At 36.5% G+C, this 17,840-nt stretch overlaps 2 protein-coding genes across 5 annotated transcripts in view; one reads left to right on the top strand and one right to left on the bottom strand.

The window, feature by feature from the left end:
- tnn (tenascin N) overlaps positions 1–5,285 on the top strand; it is a 57,970-nt gene extending 52,685 nt beyond the window's left edge. For all 4 annotated transcript variants that reach the window (XM_048163952.1, XM_048163950.1, XM_048163953.1 and 1 more), the window contains 6 exons: positions 1,180–1,318; positions 2,232–2,383; positions 2,491–2,587; positions 2,729–2,893; positions 2,970–3,133; positions 4,537–5,285. In XM_048163952.1, coding sequence (XP_048019909.1) covers positions 1,180–1,318; positions 2,232–2,383; positions 2,491–2,587; positions 2,729–2,893; positions 2,970–3,133; positions 4,537–4,662 — 843 coding nt within the window. In that variant the 3' untranslated portion in view covers positions 4,663–5,285. The remainder of the gene's footprint in view (positions 1–1,179; positions 1,319–2,231; positions 2,384–2,490; positions 2,588–2,728; positions 2,894–2,969; positions 3,134–4,536) is intronic.
- Positions 5,286–8,288: 3,003 nt separating this feature from the next.
- On the bottom strand, positions 8,289–16,767 carry LOC125250756 (uncharacterized protein KIAA0040). Its single transcript, XM_048163482.1, has 2 exons — positions 16,517–16,767; positions 8,289–11,221 (listed from the first exon to the last, which is right to left on the bottom strand). Exon 2 carries the CDS (start codon positions 10,712–10,714, stop codon positions 10,379–10,381), a length of 336 nt encoding a protein of 111 aa, XP_048019439.1. The 5' UTR covers positions 10,715–11,221; positions 16,517–16,767; the 3' UTR covers positions 8,289–10,378.
- Between the last annotated feature and the right edge of the window lie 1,073 nt (positions 16,768–17,840).

Here is a 17,840-nt window from a genome sequence, read left to right as displayed (position 1 = left end):
GAATGATTAATTTAAATGTAAGTACATAGTAGTTAAGGCCACTTAATATAAAGTGGGACCCAAACAGCTTTTGAAACCTGTGCAATTGCATACTGTATCCATTTAATTGTAACACTTTACAAGGTATTATACGTTGAGATTAAATATTGCAGTAGCTAATAGCAATTAACAATACTTTTACAGCATGTTTCTGTTGTGATGGCAGAGCTGAATTTTCAGCATCATTACTCCAGTCTTCAGTGTCACATGATCCTTCAGAAATCATTCTAATGTGATGATTTGCTGCTGAAGAAACATTTCTTATTATTATAATCATTTCTTATTCTTATTATAATCATTTCTTATTCTTATTAACATTTCTTATTATTATTAGCTAATGAACCTTATTGTAAAGTGTTCCTTGGTTAAAGGGTTAGTTCACCCAAAAATGAAAATTCTGTCATTTATTACTTACCCTCATGTCGTTCCACACCCATAAGACCTTCGTTCATCTTCAGAACACAAGTTAAGATCTTTTAGATGAAATCGGAGAGCTTTCTGTCCCTCCATAGACAGCTACATGAATTTGATGCTTCAAAAAGTTAATAAAGAGATTGTAAAAAATAATCCATATGAATTGAGCAGTTTAGTCCAAATTTTCTGAAGAGACTCGATCGCTTTATATGATGAACAGATTGAATTTAGGCTTTTATTCTCATATAAATATTCATCTACTCACACATCAGTTGTGGTAAACAGAAGCTCAAGCATGTTTGCTTGACGTGTGAGAACCAATGAGGTTCATTCTCGTGTTACTCAGCACGTTTGAGCTTCCTCAAGAACCAATGAGGTTCATTCTCGTGTTACTCAGCACGTTTGAGCTTCCTCAAGAACCAATGAGGTTTGTTCTTGCGCAGGTTCGGTTGAGCTTATGGATTAGTTTTACAATCTCTTTATGAACTTTTTGAAGTGTCAAAATAGCTGTCTATGGAGGGGTCAGAGAGCTCTCAGATTTCATCAAAAATATCTTAGTTTGTGTTCCGAAGATGAACGAAGGTCTTACTGGTTTGGAAAGACATGAGAGTGAGTAATTAATGACAGAATTTTAATTTTTTGGTGAACTACTTGATGTGATACTATGAGACATTTGTCATTTTGGCACAACTAAGTTTGATTAATTTCTCTGCTTTATTTTTTTAGACTGTGGAAAAAACATTGACTGCTCGGGAAAATAGATTTGCTCTTTCTGGCCTTGCAATGGGGAAGAAGTACATTGTTACCCTTATTGCCTACAGGGGCTCGAAGAGGAGTAGGGTAGTGGAGACAACATTCAGTACAGGTAATGTATGCAATAACATATTCCTTCATTCACACCTTTATTTGACAACAACATACACAGTAAAATCCACAGAGTTAAATCAACTCTGCTCAGATAACATTTGGTCCCTCTCTGAATAGTGTTAAAATAACACTGAAGCAGAGTTAAAGTTAATAGGATAATTAACCTATTAATTAAGGGATGATTGAACATTAATGATGAACACCTGCTGTTAACAAGCAGAATAACTGAAGAAAAGTGAAACACAAGAACTACAAGTGACTTCAGCCAAAACCATTTAATTGAAATCAACTGAAGGTAAAAGACATTAAATCTCTATTTCTGTCACATGTCTAAATAATTTCTTATTGAGAATTAACAGAGGTTTAAATGTTGGTGTTTTATTGGTCAATAAATTATGCCACCATCGTGGTGGTCAGGGTTTGTTTTAGTTGCTTTTTATGTTTTTAAAATAATTTGTGTTTGAGCAATTGCAATAGTGTTTCACAGCGATGGTGGCATAATTTATTGACCAATAAAACACCAACATTTAAATCTGTTAATTCTCAATAAGAAATTAGTTAGACATGTGATAGAAATAAAGTCAATATGGTTAGTAGTAATAAGTCAATCAGATTTTACCTTCAGTTGATTTCAATTAAATGGTTTTGGCTGTAGTCACTTGTAGTTCTTGTGTTTCTCTTTTCTTCAGTTATTCTGCTTGTTAACAGCAGGTGTTCATCATTAATGTTCAATCATCCCTTAATTAATAGCTTAATTATCCCATTAACTTTAACTCTGCTTCAGTGTTATTTTAACACTATTCAGAGAGGGACCAAATGTTATCTGAGCAGAGTTGATTTAACTCTGTGGATTTAACCAAATATTAAAATAAAAGAAAGCCATTGATTCATTGAATTGGCATTATTTCTAGTGGGGATGGCCTACCCGTTCCCAATGGACTGCACTCAGATTATGAAGAATGGGAACATGGAGAGTGGCATCTACACAATCTACATCAATAACAACCGTAGCAGAGCCATTCAGGTGTACTGTGACATGACAACTGATGGTGGTGGCTGGATTGTGAGTGTCGTTATTAGTATGAAATATTCTGTCTTATTTTTTTTATTCAATTTGTATCTACAGTATGAGCGTTGTATCTAACAACTTATCCAATGCATCAACAACAGGTGTTCCAGAGACGAAACAGCGGCAAATTAGATTTCATGAAGCGCTGGAGAGACTATATGAAAGGCTTTGGAGAACTGAAAGATGAATTTTGGCTCGGTATATCTGATTAAGATTTCACATACGCTTATTGAAACCTTTCACTTCCCTAGTCTTTGGTTCATACTGAACTAGATATTGATTTGAGCTGCTCTGATGCTTGTGTTTTTTTTTTGTTTGTTTGTTTTGTTTTTTTATCAGGCTTGGAAAAGATCTACGAGCTGACTAATACTCCTACACAGTATGAGGTGCGTTTCGATTTGGGCTTGGGATCAGAGCGGACATATGCCGTCTACGATAACTTCAAAGTAGCACCATCCAAACAGAAGTTTAAACTTACCATTGGCAACTACAAAGGAAATGCTGGTGAGTTGAATTATCTGATTATGCCTAACAAGTTATATGAAGCAAAGTCATGTCATTAATAACACATTGTGCACAGGTGATGCCATGACCTACCACCAGGGAGGGTCTTTCTCCACAGTTGATTCAGACAATGACATTGCACTTGGTAACTGTGCTCTGACTCACCAAGGTGCCTGGTGGTACAAGAACTGCCACCTGGCCAATCTGAACGGCAGATTTGGGGATAACAGACACAGTATGGTGAGTTATGATCATTTTGTTTTGAAGCTGACTGATATTTTGAAAAAATAAGGGGTGTGTATTGTTGGAGTTATATCATGTAATCTACGGTAATGAGATGTAAGTACCAGCAGAGGGCGCTCTCAAATTACAACACTGATGGCAAGCCACTTACAAAGAATAGCCCAATAATTCAGAGGAAAAGCAGTGTCCTGAATCTATCAGATCACATAAGTTCACAAATAAGACGATACTTTCAAGTTGGTTGGAGATTTATGTTCCCATTAGAACCCTTATTTCTGTGAGGCTAACAGGTATACTGAATGTTTTTCATGGAGGAGTGAAAACAATATTTTAGGCCACAAAGTATAGAAAATGTTTTTCTAAATGTCAAACTAAGCATAGGTGTCAGAGGGTACCAACTTTTAAAATGTTTCATTGTTAACTTTGGCATTTTAAACACTTTTTTTTATAATAGAAATGTCCCAAACACAATATTGTTTAGGACGATTTGAAAGAAATTAATACCTTGATAAATACTATTAAATTAACTACTTCCGAAGTATTGTTCCAACAGCAGTTAGACTTGTTAATATTAGCTTATCTTAATATTGAGGTTGGGGCTTGGATAATTATGCATTAAATTATATTATATTTAAATATTTATTTATATTAGGATATATTTATTATTTATTAATTTTTTTAATTGTATTTTTTACATTTAATGATATATGTTAATTATTGTCATACTTGTATTTTTATTTGTTTGTAGTAGTGTTACTACTTGTATTGTCTTGCTCATGCTGCTGTAATGTTTAAATTTCCTTTTGGGGATAAAAATAAAGTCTAAAGTCTACTATAATATAACTATTAAATTGATTAAAAGTGACAGTAAAGACATTTTTGTAATTTGAATATTACAAAAGATTTCTATTTCTATTTCTAGTTCTTTTCAACTTTCTGTTCATCAAAGAATCCTAAAAAATAAAATAAAAAATCATGGTTTCCTCAAAAATATTAAACATATTCAACTGTTTTCAACATTGATAATATTAAGAAATGTTGCTTGAGGACCAAATCAGAGAATGATTTCTGAAGGATGACGACTGAAGTAATGATGCTGAAAATTCAGCTTTGCATCACAGGAATAAATAACATTTTAAATTATATTCAAATAGAAAACAGTTAATTATTTTATTTTATTTTTACTATATTTACTTGTATTTTTGGTGAGCCTAAGAGATTTATTTCAAAAACATTTTAAAATCTTACCAACACTAAACTTTTGAATGAACAGTAGTGTATTTGTTTTAAATGTTTAAACATGAACAGAAAAATGACCACTTTATTTTTCTCAGAGATGCTGCCCAATGATATAATGAATGAGAACAGTAGTAATAAATATATTCCTGATTGTCTTCCAGGGGGTAAACTGGGAGCCATGGAAGGGGCACCTGCAGTCTCTTGACTTTGCAGAAATTAAAATCCGGCCAGTGGGAGCAGCGGGCAGACAGAAGAGGTCACTGAAGAGGAGGGTAGCCGTGTATTAACAATCACTTGACAAAAACTACAAAATGTTATATTAAAATCCAAAACTTGAGGGAACTGGATCAAACCAGGTTGGAATCGGTCTTCATATCAGGAAAGCCACTCTAGATGTAGCCGCTGTAGATTATATGCTGTGTAATTGTATTTTGTATCATGTTACAAAAGGCAGATTTTGAATAGAACATGCTTTACTTCTTTAATTTAGTATATATACACACTGTATATGAAAGAAAACCAAAAACAAAGCAAAATTTGTAGCATGACTGACATCACAGTGCCATTCCTAACTCATAGGGTGTTTTTAATACATTTAAGTGAGGGTATATTGCATTATGATCTTCACAGAACCTCTTTTTTATTTTATTGCAGTGTTTTGCAACCAATGACTTTGTACTGTATAATAATTTCTAAAGTTTTTAATGGATATTAATGATTTTTCCCCATCGTAATAGCTGACAGTTATGATTAAATTTAAATGTCATGCATAAAAAGACGTTTTATAACAGAGGTTAAGCTATAATGTCTTCCATCTGGATGTGTACTGTAGTTGTACTATAATTCCTGACTCAGACACCAAATTAAGTGTCACATATTTTTACAGAAATAAAGTTTGTTGAAATAAAAAGCATTTGGAATCTTTCATACACATACATCAGTTTTGACTGGCTCAACAGCCAAAAATGATGGGAAATTAGAAAATTACACCACATATTGCAGCATTTCAGCGTCATTGTCTCTGCGGTGGGCCGCCTGCCCTCAAAAATATAAGATTAGATCATACCGGGAAAATAACTGTTCTTATAGAGGAACTGACATCAGAAGGAGGCATATCGGTCTCAGCAGGAGCAGGACTGTATTGGTTCTACGACAGACCCCGTGTTCGGCCTGCAGCTTTGCGTGCTTCATTTTTCCCTCATCAGTCCATGGCTGAATCACTGTTTTGAATGGGGTTTGTTATATTTCCTCTCCCCACCTTCCCCTCCTGCATTAGTGTGAGCTGGAGCATGAGACAAAACAAGGTCTGTTTGCGTGGAGGGATCTGGGCAGTGGGTGTGCACAACCATCAGCCAGAGGAGAATTTCCTGACGCTCAGGACTGTTATGTGATGGGAAAACTGCAGCAGTAGGGTGTGTCCATGGCTGCAAAAAGTGTTTTTTTCCCCTTCATATAAACATATAGGTGATCTTTCACACCTTGCTAATACCATAATAGGTCTATAATAAGTGTTTTAGACTTATAGTGGGAAATCGTGTACATACGTAACACACTCGTGCTTGTCTCGTCATATGAAGCGTGTATGGTGTGGATGTGGCATAGGCCAAATCTCGAACCTCCAGGGAATCACCTATTTAAAACAGAGGAAAGACTGCTGGCAAAAAGTGTATTTGACAGAGCTCGTATTAAAATGAGAATAAACTATGGCTTGGCTTTTGTTTTCAGAGATGACGAGAAGAACTGGAATTTGAAATAGTAATATTTTACAATATTGTAAAAGCAAGGCTGAGATGCTGTTTTTATTATTCAACAAGATGCAGAGCCAAAGCACAATAAAAACAACGTTTTTCTTCAAAATGCATGCAGTTTTGTTTTTTAACCGCTAGAGGGCCAAAAGTTCAGCCGCATTTACATTACATGGATCAAGTGACCCAACTCAGATTTTTCCTCCCCAATTTGCATCTGCCATGCAAGCGGACAGGTCGGATATTCCCTTCTCATTGCGAGTCGGGTGGAGAATGATGTTAACTCCATCTGCAATCACATGACTCCTTTCAATGGCGCAATGGAGGACGAAGAACCATACACTGCGTCTGAAATCGCATACTGTCTGAATAGATACTACATTTAAATTTGAACTTCATTACCATTAAAAAATACGCTCTATATAATATGAATGTGGGTAGTAATCTGGACGTACTACATCCACCATGTTGTCATTATCATGTGACCTACCAGCGTAAGTTGCGTCGCTTCACCTCCATTCATAAATCTTCTCCCATCCTATGCATCTCGCCAGAAGTAGTAGATCATCCGGGAACTTTTTGCCTGTTTTACGAATACTATGTATTCGGACATACTACTCTGTTGGCGAACTGTTTTTTGCATACTATATAGTAGGGAAGTATTCGATTTCGGACACAGCTATAGACTGTAAAAAAAGATGGGCGATGCTCCTTCACTCTCTTCCATTGTAGAAAAGTGAAGCAGCCAATGTCTCAATATGGCGCTGACATCTTGGAGTCAGAGTCTGAGTAGTGAACATAAAACTGAGCTGTGGTATCAAGGCCCCGCCCACACTCCTGCAGAATCAGTTAGTACAGTTGACTGCAGAACAACTCATGTCGGTGTGAAATTAGAAATTAGAGTTAAAGCTCCAATCTCCACTCGAAAATCCCAAAAAAGTCCATTGGTGCCTCAATGACTACTTCGCTCAGAGAAGCTGTCAATCTCAGCTGTCAATCATGATTCATGACGTCACACCCCTATTTTTATAGCATCCAATAACTAACTAAATCCAAACTTATTACAAAAAATGCGTGATACATCAGCGTGATAAAAACAACCTAAAATGACAGAAACCATCTTTGAAAAAATTTATTTGAAGAGTAATTAGATTTTTTAGTTTATCTTGCGTCCAATTAGATTAAATGGAAAGGGTGGGGATTAAAGGGTTAGTTCACCCAAAAATGAAAATTCTGTCATTTATTACTTACCCTCATGCCATTCCACACCCGTAAGACCTTCGTTAATCTTCAGAACACAAATTAAGATATTTTTGTTGAAATCCGATGGCTCCGTGAGGCCTCCATAGCCAGCAATGACATTTCCTCTCTCATGATCTATTAATGTACTAAAAACATATTTAAATCAGTTCATGTGAGTACAGTGGTTCAATATTAATATTATAAAGCGACAAGAATATTTTTGGAGCGCCAAAAAAAAGCACAAATGAATCAGTGTGTCGAATCATGATTCAGATCACGTGTCAAACTGTGAACGGCTGAAATCACGTGACTTTGGCGCTCCGAACAGCAGATTCGACACACTGATTCATTGTGCTCCGATGCTTCCTGAAGCAGTGTTTTGAAATCGGCCATCACTAAATAAGTCGTTATTTATAATATTAATATTGAACCACTGTACTCACATGAACTGATTTAAATATGTTTTTAGTACCTTTATGGATCTTGAGAGAGGAAGTGTCCATTGCTCCCTATGGAGGCTCACGGAGCTATCAGATTTCAACTAAAATATCTTAATTTGTGTTCTGAAGATTAAGGAAGATCTTACGGGTGTGGAACGACATGAGGGTTAGTAATAAATGACAGAATTTTGATTTTTGGGTGAACTAACCCTTTAAGACCTATGCTGCATCCCGCCACCTGGGGGTGATAGAAACGTTTTGGCTTCAATTTTCAGGGTCTGTGCATTGTTTTCTGTGATATATTACTGTTTTAATGAAAAAAGTCATGTTACTGTCGAAATGTGATCATTTTTTTACAGCAATTTTTTACAGTGTAGTCAATGAATTGGAATAGGGCATCAAGACCTGCAGTGTAAATGTGGACATAGTGTACCTTTAGTTAAGTTCATTAACTTTGACAGGTATAAAAAACGAAATACAGGTCAATAAATATAAAAATAATTTTATTTCTGAACGAACAAAAAAAAAAAATACAAAGCTGAAAATATCTGCATGCATCGACCTGCATAGCAACAGACTTTGAGAAGGAAAATGCTGCTTCAGCATATTCATACAAACTGACACTCATTTTAATGCAGAAACGGACTGATCAAAGCTTTGCTATCACATATGTTGAACGAGAGCACAGGAAACAGAACTTGACAGCTTTGCTGTTTAAACAAATGAAAAAATGTTCTCCTTTGATCCAGCTGTGCCAAAAACCAAAATCAATGAAGGACAAGCATGACCCAACCTTACTGATTACGCAATGAATAATTCAGTGGTTGCTTTACCCGATAATATGGAAATGCGTGGTAGACAAACACAACACTTAAGTGAAAAAAGAGCATGATGGGTGTTAATGCATGACTTTCTGACATGCATAATCAGAATGTGTTGAAGTACCCACAAAAACATCTAATTACGGCACTGCAAACATCCCTGCATCTGAAAAGTGCGAGAAGATCAAAGTTTGTTTATCAGCAGGCCCAATTACTCACAACTGTGATGATAATGGTGTATCCATCAGTCTGAGTTTTGAGAACGGTATAATTTTCACTCCATTGTGAACGGAGGTGTTTAGGAGGAGATTATGAGACAAGTGTCATGGAGCTGTTGATCTATACTCTAGTAAATTCATCCATATGCGTCACATTGCCAACATAACAGCCTCGCCCCACGTTTTTCTCTCTAAATAATGGTTTAGTCAGTCAACAGTAAGAAAGGCAGGTTATATTTATAGGGAAATTGTTTTGTGGGAAACTATCAATTTCCGAAGCCATTTAAAGCAAGTCATTTTAAATGCATTGCATCCTTCGAGTGAAGGACAAGTGGTTGCAACCCACTAAGTGCATTACAAGAAGTCTTTGACATCTTTGGAAAATGTTTTGGTTTAAGTGCAGCTTTTAGACGCATTTGTAATTGTGGTGAGCTCTTTGGGATTCTGACATATTTCTGACATCTGGCCTGATTAGAAGTGTTAATCAAGAATTGGATATTACTGTTGTTTCGATTGAATATCGCAGGAAATCACATCTCTATTGATATTCAGACAAACAATATGACTGCGAGTATAATGTTTCTTTTGTGCAGCATTTGAACAAACAAGTTCATATTGAGTACAGTAACTTACATTTTAGACAGAATATTGCAATGCAGTTTTAATTTTTGTATTTTTGCTCTGCAAACAAACAAATTCAACTGTTGCATTTGCTAGCAACAGACATCCCAGCGGTGTTTTAGAACAAATCAATTGTGTAAATGATTCAATGACTCACTTATATAGATGGGCATGAATGAATCTCACTTATATAGAGAGTACCATTTTTACTGAATGAATGATTGAATGAATCAAAGACTTACTCATAGACAGTCACTTGACTGGCAAAATGATGTAACATGCTTAAAGAGTTGCTGAAAATCCCCATCAGAACCAAAAAAGCAGATAAGCAGAGTGATACTAACAGTAAAAAGTCCCAGTGCTTTTGGACTGTCTATCAGGGGCCATTCACACAACACGTTTTTGCGTTAAAAAATGCAAGGTGCGTGGCAGTGAAATGAAAAAACGTAAGGTCTAGAGTTTTTTTTTTTAAGTTGAACTATTTTTAATTAACCGCCACATTTTTAGAAAGCCATGTTATGTGCAAGACTCAAGAAAGGAGCGAACACAATGATGCTCTAGAGCATGTTTACACAAAAAATCAATAGAAAAATCAATGAAATCGAATGCAAAAACAGCTCAGCAAATCAAATCCAAGGCCCAGGATTAACTGTTTATGATGACAGATATTCATTTCTTTTCATTTCTAAAATGTGGGTTATGGGAAAGCTTGTCAGGACCACACACACATAATAAAACATATTCTTGCACATTCATTCACTCCCAAATTTCATTTCTATACAAAAAGTCTCTTGAAATTCTCTCTTTCTTTTTACATTCAGGCACATTTTAAGTAAACATGCTGTAACACTTTTGTACCTTTACATGTACCATAAAGATAAATAAATATAAAATTGCTCATGTTCTACGTGGCTTTTTACACCATAGTGAGTGCAAGTCTGTCACTACTCATGGGATCTGCTTTGACAGAGATCCACAAGTCTTCATTGTTCTGGCTGCCGTTTTTCTTTTTCTTCTTCTTTTCGGATTTCACATTTGTCGCCGAGGTCTCGCTTTTGCGGCGACAGCACCGACATCCATCGGCCTGACGACAGCAGCAACAATGACAGCAGACCAGCACAGATGTGAAGAGCACAACCAGCGGCAGAGTCAGAAGCACTACCAGGCAAACCGTGTTGTAGATGCTCTGGTCGTGCTTGGATGAAGCAAGGTTCCATACATCATTGAAAAACTGCACAATTTCCTCCTTCATGGTTCAGCAAGAGTTCTTCAAATCCCCGTAGAGATCAAATCCAATGCGATCTGAGATGTAAAGCCACTGTAGATCCGATTAAGCCAGTAATTAGCATGGGATTTCTATCAAGAGATCAAGAAACTGTCCATTTGAGCCAGTTCTCACACCGTGCTTCAGCTCAGTAAATGTTATGCTCATGTCATAGCAAGTCCCATCCTGAGGAAATATCTCACAAGCCAGTTGTAATAAATGATGGATGGACAATTTCAAAATCCAGTTATTGCTTTAATCTCAAACCTCACCATTCATCTCATAAAACGCCTTGCCTTTGGGGTCTAACAACAAAGCATTGCTTATGAGATGTTTCGCTTTGACTTTTGACGATTCATATCTTGTGGCTGCGGAGATCGTGGCTCGTGTTTGTGCTGGGTGGATTCCTCTCAGCATCAGTCTCTCTGGAGACTCCAACTCTATTTTAGTCTCTTCTGCCTTGACTCTCACAGATGTGATGGAATGGGGGCATTTCTGGAGAGAGAAATAGCGAGAAAAAGAGAGAGCAGAAGTTAAGTCAGCTGTGGATCCTCCAGTGATTCCTTGTCTCTCATGTATTCTGACTCTCATCAATGCTGCAGGACAGAGTCATGAGTGCATAGCCACATGAGTCAAACCAGGTAAAAACAATTTAAGCCTCAGAGTGGGTCATGATACATATTTTCATGCACTTTTTATATTTAAATGGCAAATATGTGCACTGTTAAAAAAAATCAACTTGATGATATGAGCATACTGTAGATTGTAGAAGTAGATTGATAGTTATTTCAGTGTTGCTCAGATTTTTCTTTAACTTATCAATGTATACTAAAACAAACAAACAAATAACAATAATAAATTTGTGACCAGTGCTGGCAAAATAAGTCGCAATGAGCAAATTTTCAAAAATGAGTTATTGTTATTTTCACAATCTCTATTAAAAAACCTTCAAAATAGTGTATGATTTGTTGGAAACCAACAAAAAAATAACTGAGCTACACTTGTTTGAAGTCCATGGAGTCAACAAAGTCAATTTTGAGAAAAATGGGGTTAAAGTTTTCTAACAGTTCCAAAACAAAATCACCTAGCAACCATAGGCCTTCCTTAACATCCCTGGTAATAGAGGATATGCATCGACGTCACTTTCCCGCCGAAAACGCGCTCCCTCAGCTGGACTGAGTGGCAAAAGAACCTGCTGCTTGACTGGATTTAATAGAGGAAACTGCGAAAACGCGAGTAAAACGAACGAATTACACTAAAGGTTGGAACTGAATGTGTTCCTTACAACTTGTCAAATAAACCTAATCCATGGATATTGACATGCAGCCTGGAATCGTGTTTCCTGACATTTATATGTGCCTGATTTCGACGGCGGGGAGACACATAAAGCAAATCTGCCTGTGAATATTTTTATATAACTACAATATCGGTAGGTTTAAATCCGCGTAATCACTTATATCAATGTTATATCATCATATTGTCCAGCCCTAAAACATATATAGTTTTATAGTATAGTTTTTGTCAGTGTTGTTTATTTAAAAACACCCAATTATGCAGAATATAAGATGGAAAATAATTAATTGATAAGTTGTCAAACTAATATATAACAATACAATATATAGGCCTACGGTATGATTTTACTTCAAAATCCAACAATTTGACACAAAATGATAACTAAAACATGTTTCTCTGCCTGGAGTCGAGCTGTTTCTGTGAATTGCAGTGATCCATTTGCTTTTTTCCCTGTTGCTTTCTGCAGTTTTTAAATATATACCTCAAGGTTTGTGTCAAAGCTAGTTGTACAGTCAATCACAAAGCTCTTTCACGTTTTGGATGTGTTTTGTGTGTTTTTCGCGACATTCACGCCGAAAACCAACGCTGCTGCTCAAGGGGCTCGCACACCGGACGCGAAGCTCAGCGCCGCGACACGTCTTTCAAATTAGAACGCATTGTTTTATATATTTTTTTCTGAGTCGTAGCTGGGCGCCGCGGACAGGCGCCGAATGTCGCCGCCGGTGTGCGTACACTCATAGTTCTACAACAATGCGTTCGAATTTTAAAGACGTGGCGAGGCGCTGAGCTTCGCGTCCGGTGTGCGAGCCCCTTCAGTCTTTTGCCACTCGGTGGCCGTGACCGCAGTCGTAACGGTCGACGGTGACGTCACGTGCATACCCTCTATACCACCTAATTTGGCACACACCTCATCAAAACCAAATATCTATATGAATATATATGTATATTCAACTTTTCCCTCCAATATTTTACTTCAATATTTTGAAGTAGCCTACCATAATTCTGTTTATATGTGTAGGCCTATAGCGGGATTGCGCGAGGGCTCCGGATCTGTCAGTCAGCGCTAGTAAGATCGAATTGTTTACATCAGCATGAGTTTGAAAATCACATTTCATTGCTTCAGACTCATGCCATCAAAAATTTGCTATGAATATTCACAAAGTTAAAGTTAAAGCTACGCTTTAAAACAATACCAAACTTGGACTAATGAGGAAGTTGCTGAGGGGAAGCACGAGTGGTGAAGAGAGCAGAGAAAAATGACATTTTTCATGGTCGAAGAAAAGGTACTTCTCTCAGAAATCATACAAATAAAGATACTTTTAGATGTTTAATTGCTATTTGAAGCATTTGGATCACTAGATGAGGGTTTAATGAACCAATTTTTTTTCCTTTTCTGAAAACCTCAAATTCAACCATTTTTGACTTGTGCGCATTCTGACTCATTTAGCCAGCAAGGATATTATATATTATCAAAACAATGAGAGATAATGCATTATTTCAAAGGACCCTAAGAACCAGTCAATACACTGACGTCAGTACACATAGGCCTACCACCATGATGGTAGGAAAACCACCAAATGACAGTTTGACATGTCAACAACACAGCAGTAACATAATCTTATGAACATAAAGTAAATTTGTTTAACCGATGTAGCTATAACAGCTATTAAGTTGTATATACTTATAATATACTTATTTTTCCTGAAAAATCAAAAGCACTACATAAAGTAAAGTGTAAATGTAGCTTGTTATGATAATAATAATTAGTAATGATTATTGATAATTTGCATGTCAAATTGAAGGTCAAATCATTAAATGCCATTAAATATGAAGGTTCTGTAAAAGGTGCGTTCTTTTATTAATGTGTGATGCTTGTTTTGTGTTAGGTCAAATAGAAGCAATTAAATATAATTCTCTGAAAATTTGTATGAAAATTCATTAAATTAATTGTAAATGAACATACATTATATAATCGACCCAACATCAGTTAAAACCATTAGACGCTCATTCATAGCTTCAGCTCACCCCTCCCATCGGTGAACCATGAGAATTTTGAAATGTTTCAAAACCATGGTTTGAAACAATATGACGTAACGAAGCCTCCTTTGCTGAAATCATGTGACTTGCCGAGTTTGATACAACCTCCGAACTACAGATTTGAAACAAAAGATGTTTCAAAAGAGCCCAAAAGGGCTGTTCATTTTTTTATAGGTATAAAACTATAGTAAATATTTATAAGTCAAGACACCACAGGCGAATAGGGCAAAAAAAGTTGGTAACACTTTAGTTTAGGGTCCAATTCTCACTATTACCTAGTTGCTTATAGCATGCATATACTAGAATATTGGCTGTTTATTAGTACTTATAAAGCACATATTAATGTCTTATTCATATTCTACATCCCTTAATCCTACCCAATACTTAAACTTAACAGCTACCTTACTAACTATTAATAAGCAGTAATTAGGAGTTTATTGAGGCAAACGTCATAGTAAATACTTAGTTAATAGTGAGAATTGGACCCTAATCTAAAGTGTGACCAAAATTTTAACTAATAGATTTCACCCAATTGATTAATCATTAAGACTTTTTTTTTGTATTTCAGCTGTTAAGTTTTCTAAAACACAGTTTAAATATGACAATGAGTCATTATCAAATTAAATATGCTACATTACATACATTTCCAGAAATCTGAACATTGGGTAATAACAGGTCCAAAATTCTTGTTTATTTTTTTCTGGAAACTTTCCAGGTTTATTCCTGGCTATATTCTGAAGGTTTTTACACAGGAGTTTGTTCATATATTGTTTGCCTGATTTATATAACCTTTTATTTCTAAAAACATGGCAGTTTTTTTTTCTTCTTCTCTGATTTATGCAGTGATAAAAAGAGACATCCTCAAAATCTCCAAAATGTCTGGCTCAGAGAGAAAAACTCAATTTTGAGAAAATGACATTTAAAGATAAGTATTGTATGTAGACTGAAATAAAACAAACACGTATGTGTATTTTGGGTGTTTTGGCATGTTATAGCAAAATGGCACAGAATTTAAAAATTCACAAATGCACAAAACAACATTGTCTTGCCTTCATTAAAAATGTCAGAGGTCACATTTAAAAGTGAGATTTACATATTAGGAATATTCTTTCACAAATTCACCGTGGAACAAAAAAACCTGTTTTCCAATGTTGTGTTGCACAAATTTAATGAAGCCTCAGCTTCTTGTTTTGACTGAGCATGGTTCATTTGTGCAATGTGTTTGCCCTGCTTCCTGCAGACAGTTTCACAACAGGAAACTTGTACAGCAGAATCTTTTAGCTGTGAAAAACACCTATGTAAGAGGAAACTCTTCTCAAATACAGACAATTAAAAAAAAAAAAACCTCAAAGTAGTTTAACACTGAAAGACATCATATCGCAATTTCCATTTTGAAGTTTCAGTCACAGACTTGCGTCAGACTTCAAGAGCATTCATCTCTCTTTCTTACTCTTATCCTTCACCTCCTCAGCACGACCCCTCTGAAGAAGAACAATCACTTTAAGTAATTTTCAGATCCGCAGAGGAATGTTAAACAGGAAGACACTTTCAGCTTCACACAAAGCCAGGATGGAGCTCCGAATTTCACTGACAACATCAGCAACGTGCAAAGACATGCCGTTCATCAAGTCACATTCTTCTGAATTTTGTGAAGGGTTTGTTAGATTCACCTAGATAGTAAAGGCTTTTTTTTTCTGAGACTCACAACCAAATTTAACACGTTTCAAAAAGACAAATACAGGGACATGATTAACCTTCCACAAGAGAGGACGATGTCTAAATACAGCACAGGCCCTCAGGGCGCAAAATGTGTTTGAGAGAAAGAGGGCGAACACGACTGAAAAAAAAGCTATGGCTTTATTGCACTCGCTTAGTTTCATCTGTTGGAAGCTCTGTATTAAACAAAACTTAAAGCGTCTGTCTTATATTCAAACACTTGCTTGCTGCTCTAGACCTGTTATGGAAATATTTACAAAAGCAGAGGACTTTTAAAGAGCCCATATAAGCCTCCACCTGCCCTTCATTTACAGTGCCCAGTTTATATTCATGAATGATTTGTATCTCCTGCCTTCCTACTTTGGTGATGGCAAACAGCAATATTTCTCCGACTTTAAAGTAGAGTGAACAATCCCAGGCGGCAATATAAACAGAATGATCTTAACCACATCTTTGCCAGGACTGATCCGGAAAAGGTCAAGTTATATAAAGAATATCAGCCGGAAAAGCAGTTCAGCAGAATGCACATGTGCTATATATCAAAATAGAAAAACATATTTCCCAGCATGTCCACGAGCTTCTCCGTTACTCAGAACGTCAGTCACGACACGGGAGGAACTCAGAAGTTAAAAGGGCATATGGCCTGAATTGAGTTAGCTGTTCTCAGCTATGCCACATGTGACAAACAGATGCTCATCAGGACAGTAATCCATCATTTCTCAACCCAGAAGCATTAAACCTTACCGGCTCTGATCAGGGGTCAGTCCAGACGTCTCTGAAGGCATCACATAACCCTGGTTTCAGCAACACAATCTGCTGCTCTGACTGGAAGGCAGGCACAGCACATATCCGCTGCTGTACCTGGAGCCTGCGTGTGAGAGGAGGAGTTGAGTCACTGTTTCTCAGTCTTCCTAGGCCGTACGCTTTAAGAAAGAGCCCTCTGTCTGCTCGCAACTCTTTTGCCTGACACACACTGCATTCTTGTGGTTACTTTATAAACTCAACTTCCCCGTGATGTCACAGAACGAAGGGAGGGGAAAATGTGTCACTGTGTTTACATAGTGCCCACCAAAAAGTTTTCAGCATGAAATGATATCATGCTGAAAGTACATGGAGGAACTGGAGGAGTGAGAGAATAGTATAAAATGCTTTCTCATTATAATTTAAAAAAAAATTGATGTGCCTTTATATTAAAGTTCACTAAAATCTAAATGTTGGTTTGCAACATTTAGATTTAGTTTACTCGCACTCATGAATATGCCACTGTCCAAAAGAATACATACACCATTATGTTTTCAGTGGTACATAAAGACCTTACATAATGAACTGTTATGTTTTTATAGAGTACCTCAGGGATTATGTGTTTTTGTAGGCAAAACCCAGAAGTGAGTTAGCATTTTAGGACTTCTGGTTCCATCGCCCCGAAGCCAATGGGTTTTTTGAATGGGTTTTTGCTAAATGGCCTGAAATAAGGTCTGTGGTTAAATATTTCCACGTTTTGATCTATGACATAAAACACACCAGTTATAACCCGCTTGTGATTTTTTAAACCTTTATTGTGTCTTAAAAACGGCGGTTGCTAACAAGTTGCTAAAAGGGACTACTTCCTTTGGCGGGGACTTTAGACGTCATCATGACAAACAGGACATTTGGACAGCATTTCTCATGAAAAAGTATTCATAACAGCGCAGATCATAATCAGCGAGCATGTTTTTAAATCAAGTTGTTTTCTAAATACAGTTTGAGGAAGCTTGGTGGTGACGACGCTGATCCGCGACCATGGTGTGCTGTAGTCCGTTTATAGCCTACTGTTAGCTTTTTATATCTGACGACTTTATTTAGGCTGTTGTGTTAACTTGTAAAGATTATCTTGATAGACAAAATGTGTAAGTGTCATAACCCTTTGTTAAACACAGAGCTTATTTTTTGCGATTTTCCAAAAGTCTATGATTAAAAATGCATAGGCTTTTGATCGAGGGAACCCGTGCGCCACCAACTTCCGGGTTGGCCAACAAAAACACATCATCCCTGGGGTACTCTATTACCTTAGAATGAGCCATTTCTATCT

The sequence above is a fragment of the Megalobrama amblycephala genome, linkage group LG17, assembly GCF_018812025.1.
Source record: "Megalobrama amblycephala isolate DHTTF-2021 linkage group LG17, ASM1881202v1, whole genome shotgun sequence".
NCBI classification, from domain to species: domain Eukaryota; kingdom Metazoa; phylum Chordata; class Actinopteri; order Cypriniformes; family Xenocyprididae; genus Megalobrama; species Megalobrama amblycephala.
Note: the sequence above shows the minus strand (reverse complement) of the source record. Positions and strands in the feature narration are given on the sequence as shown.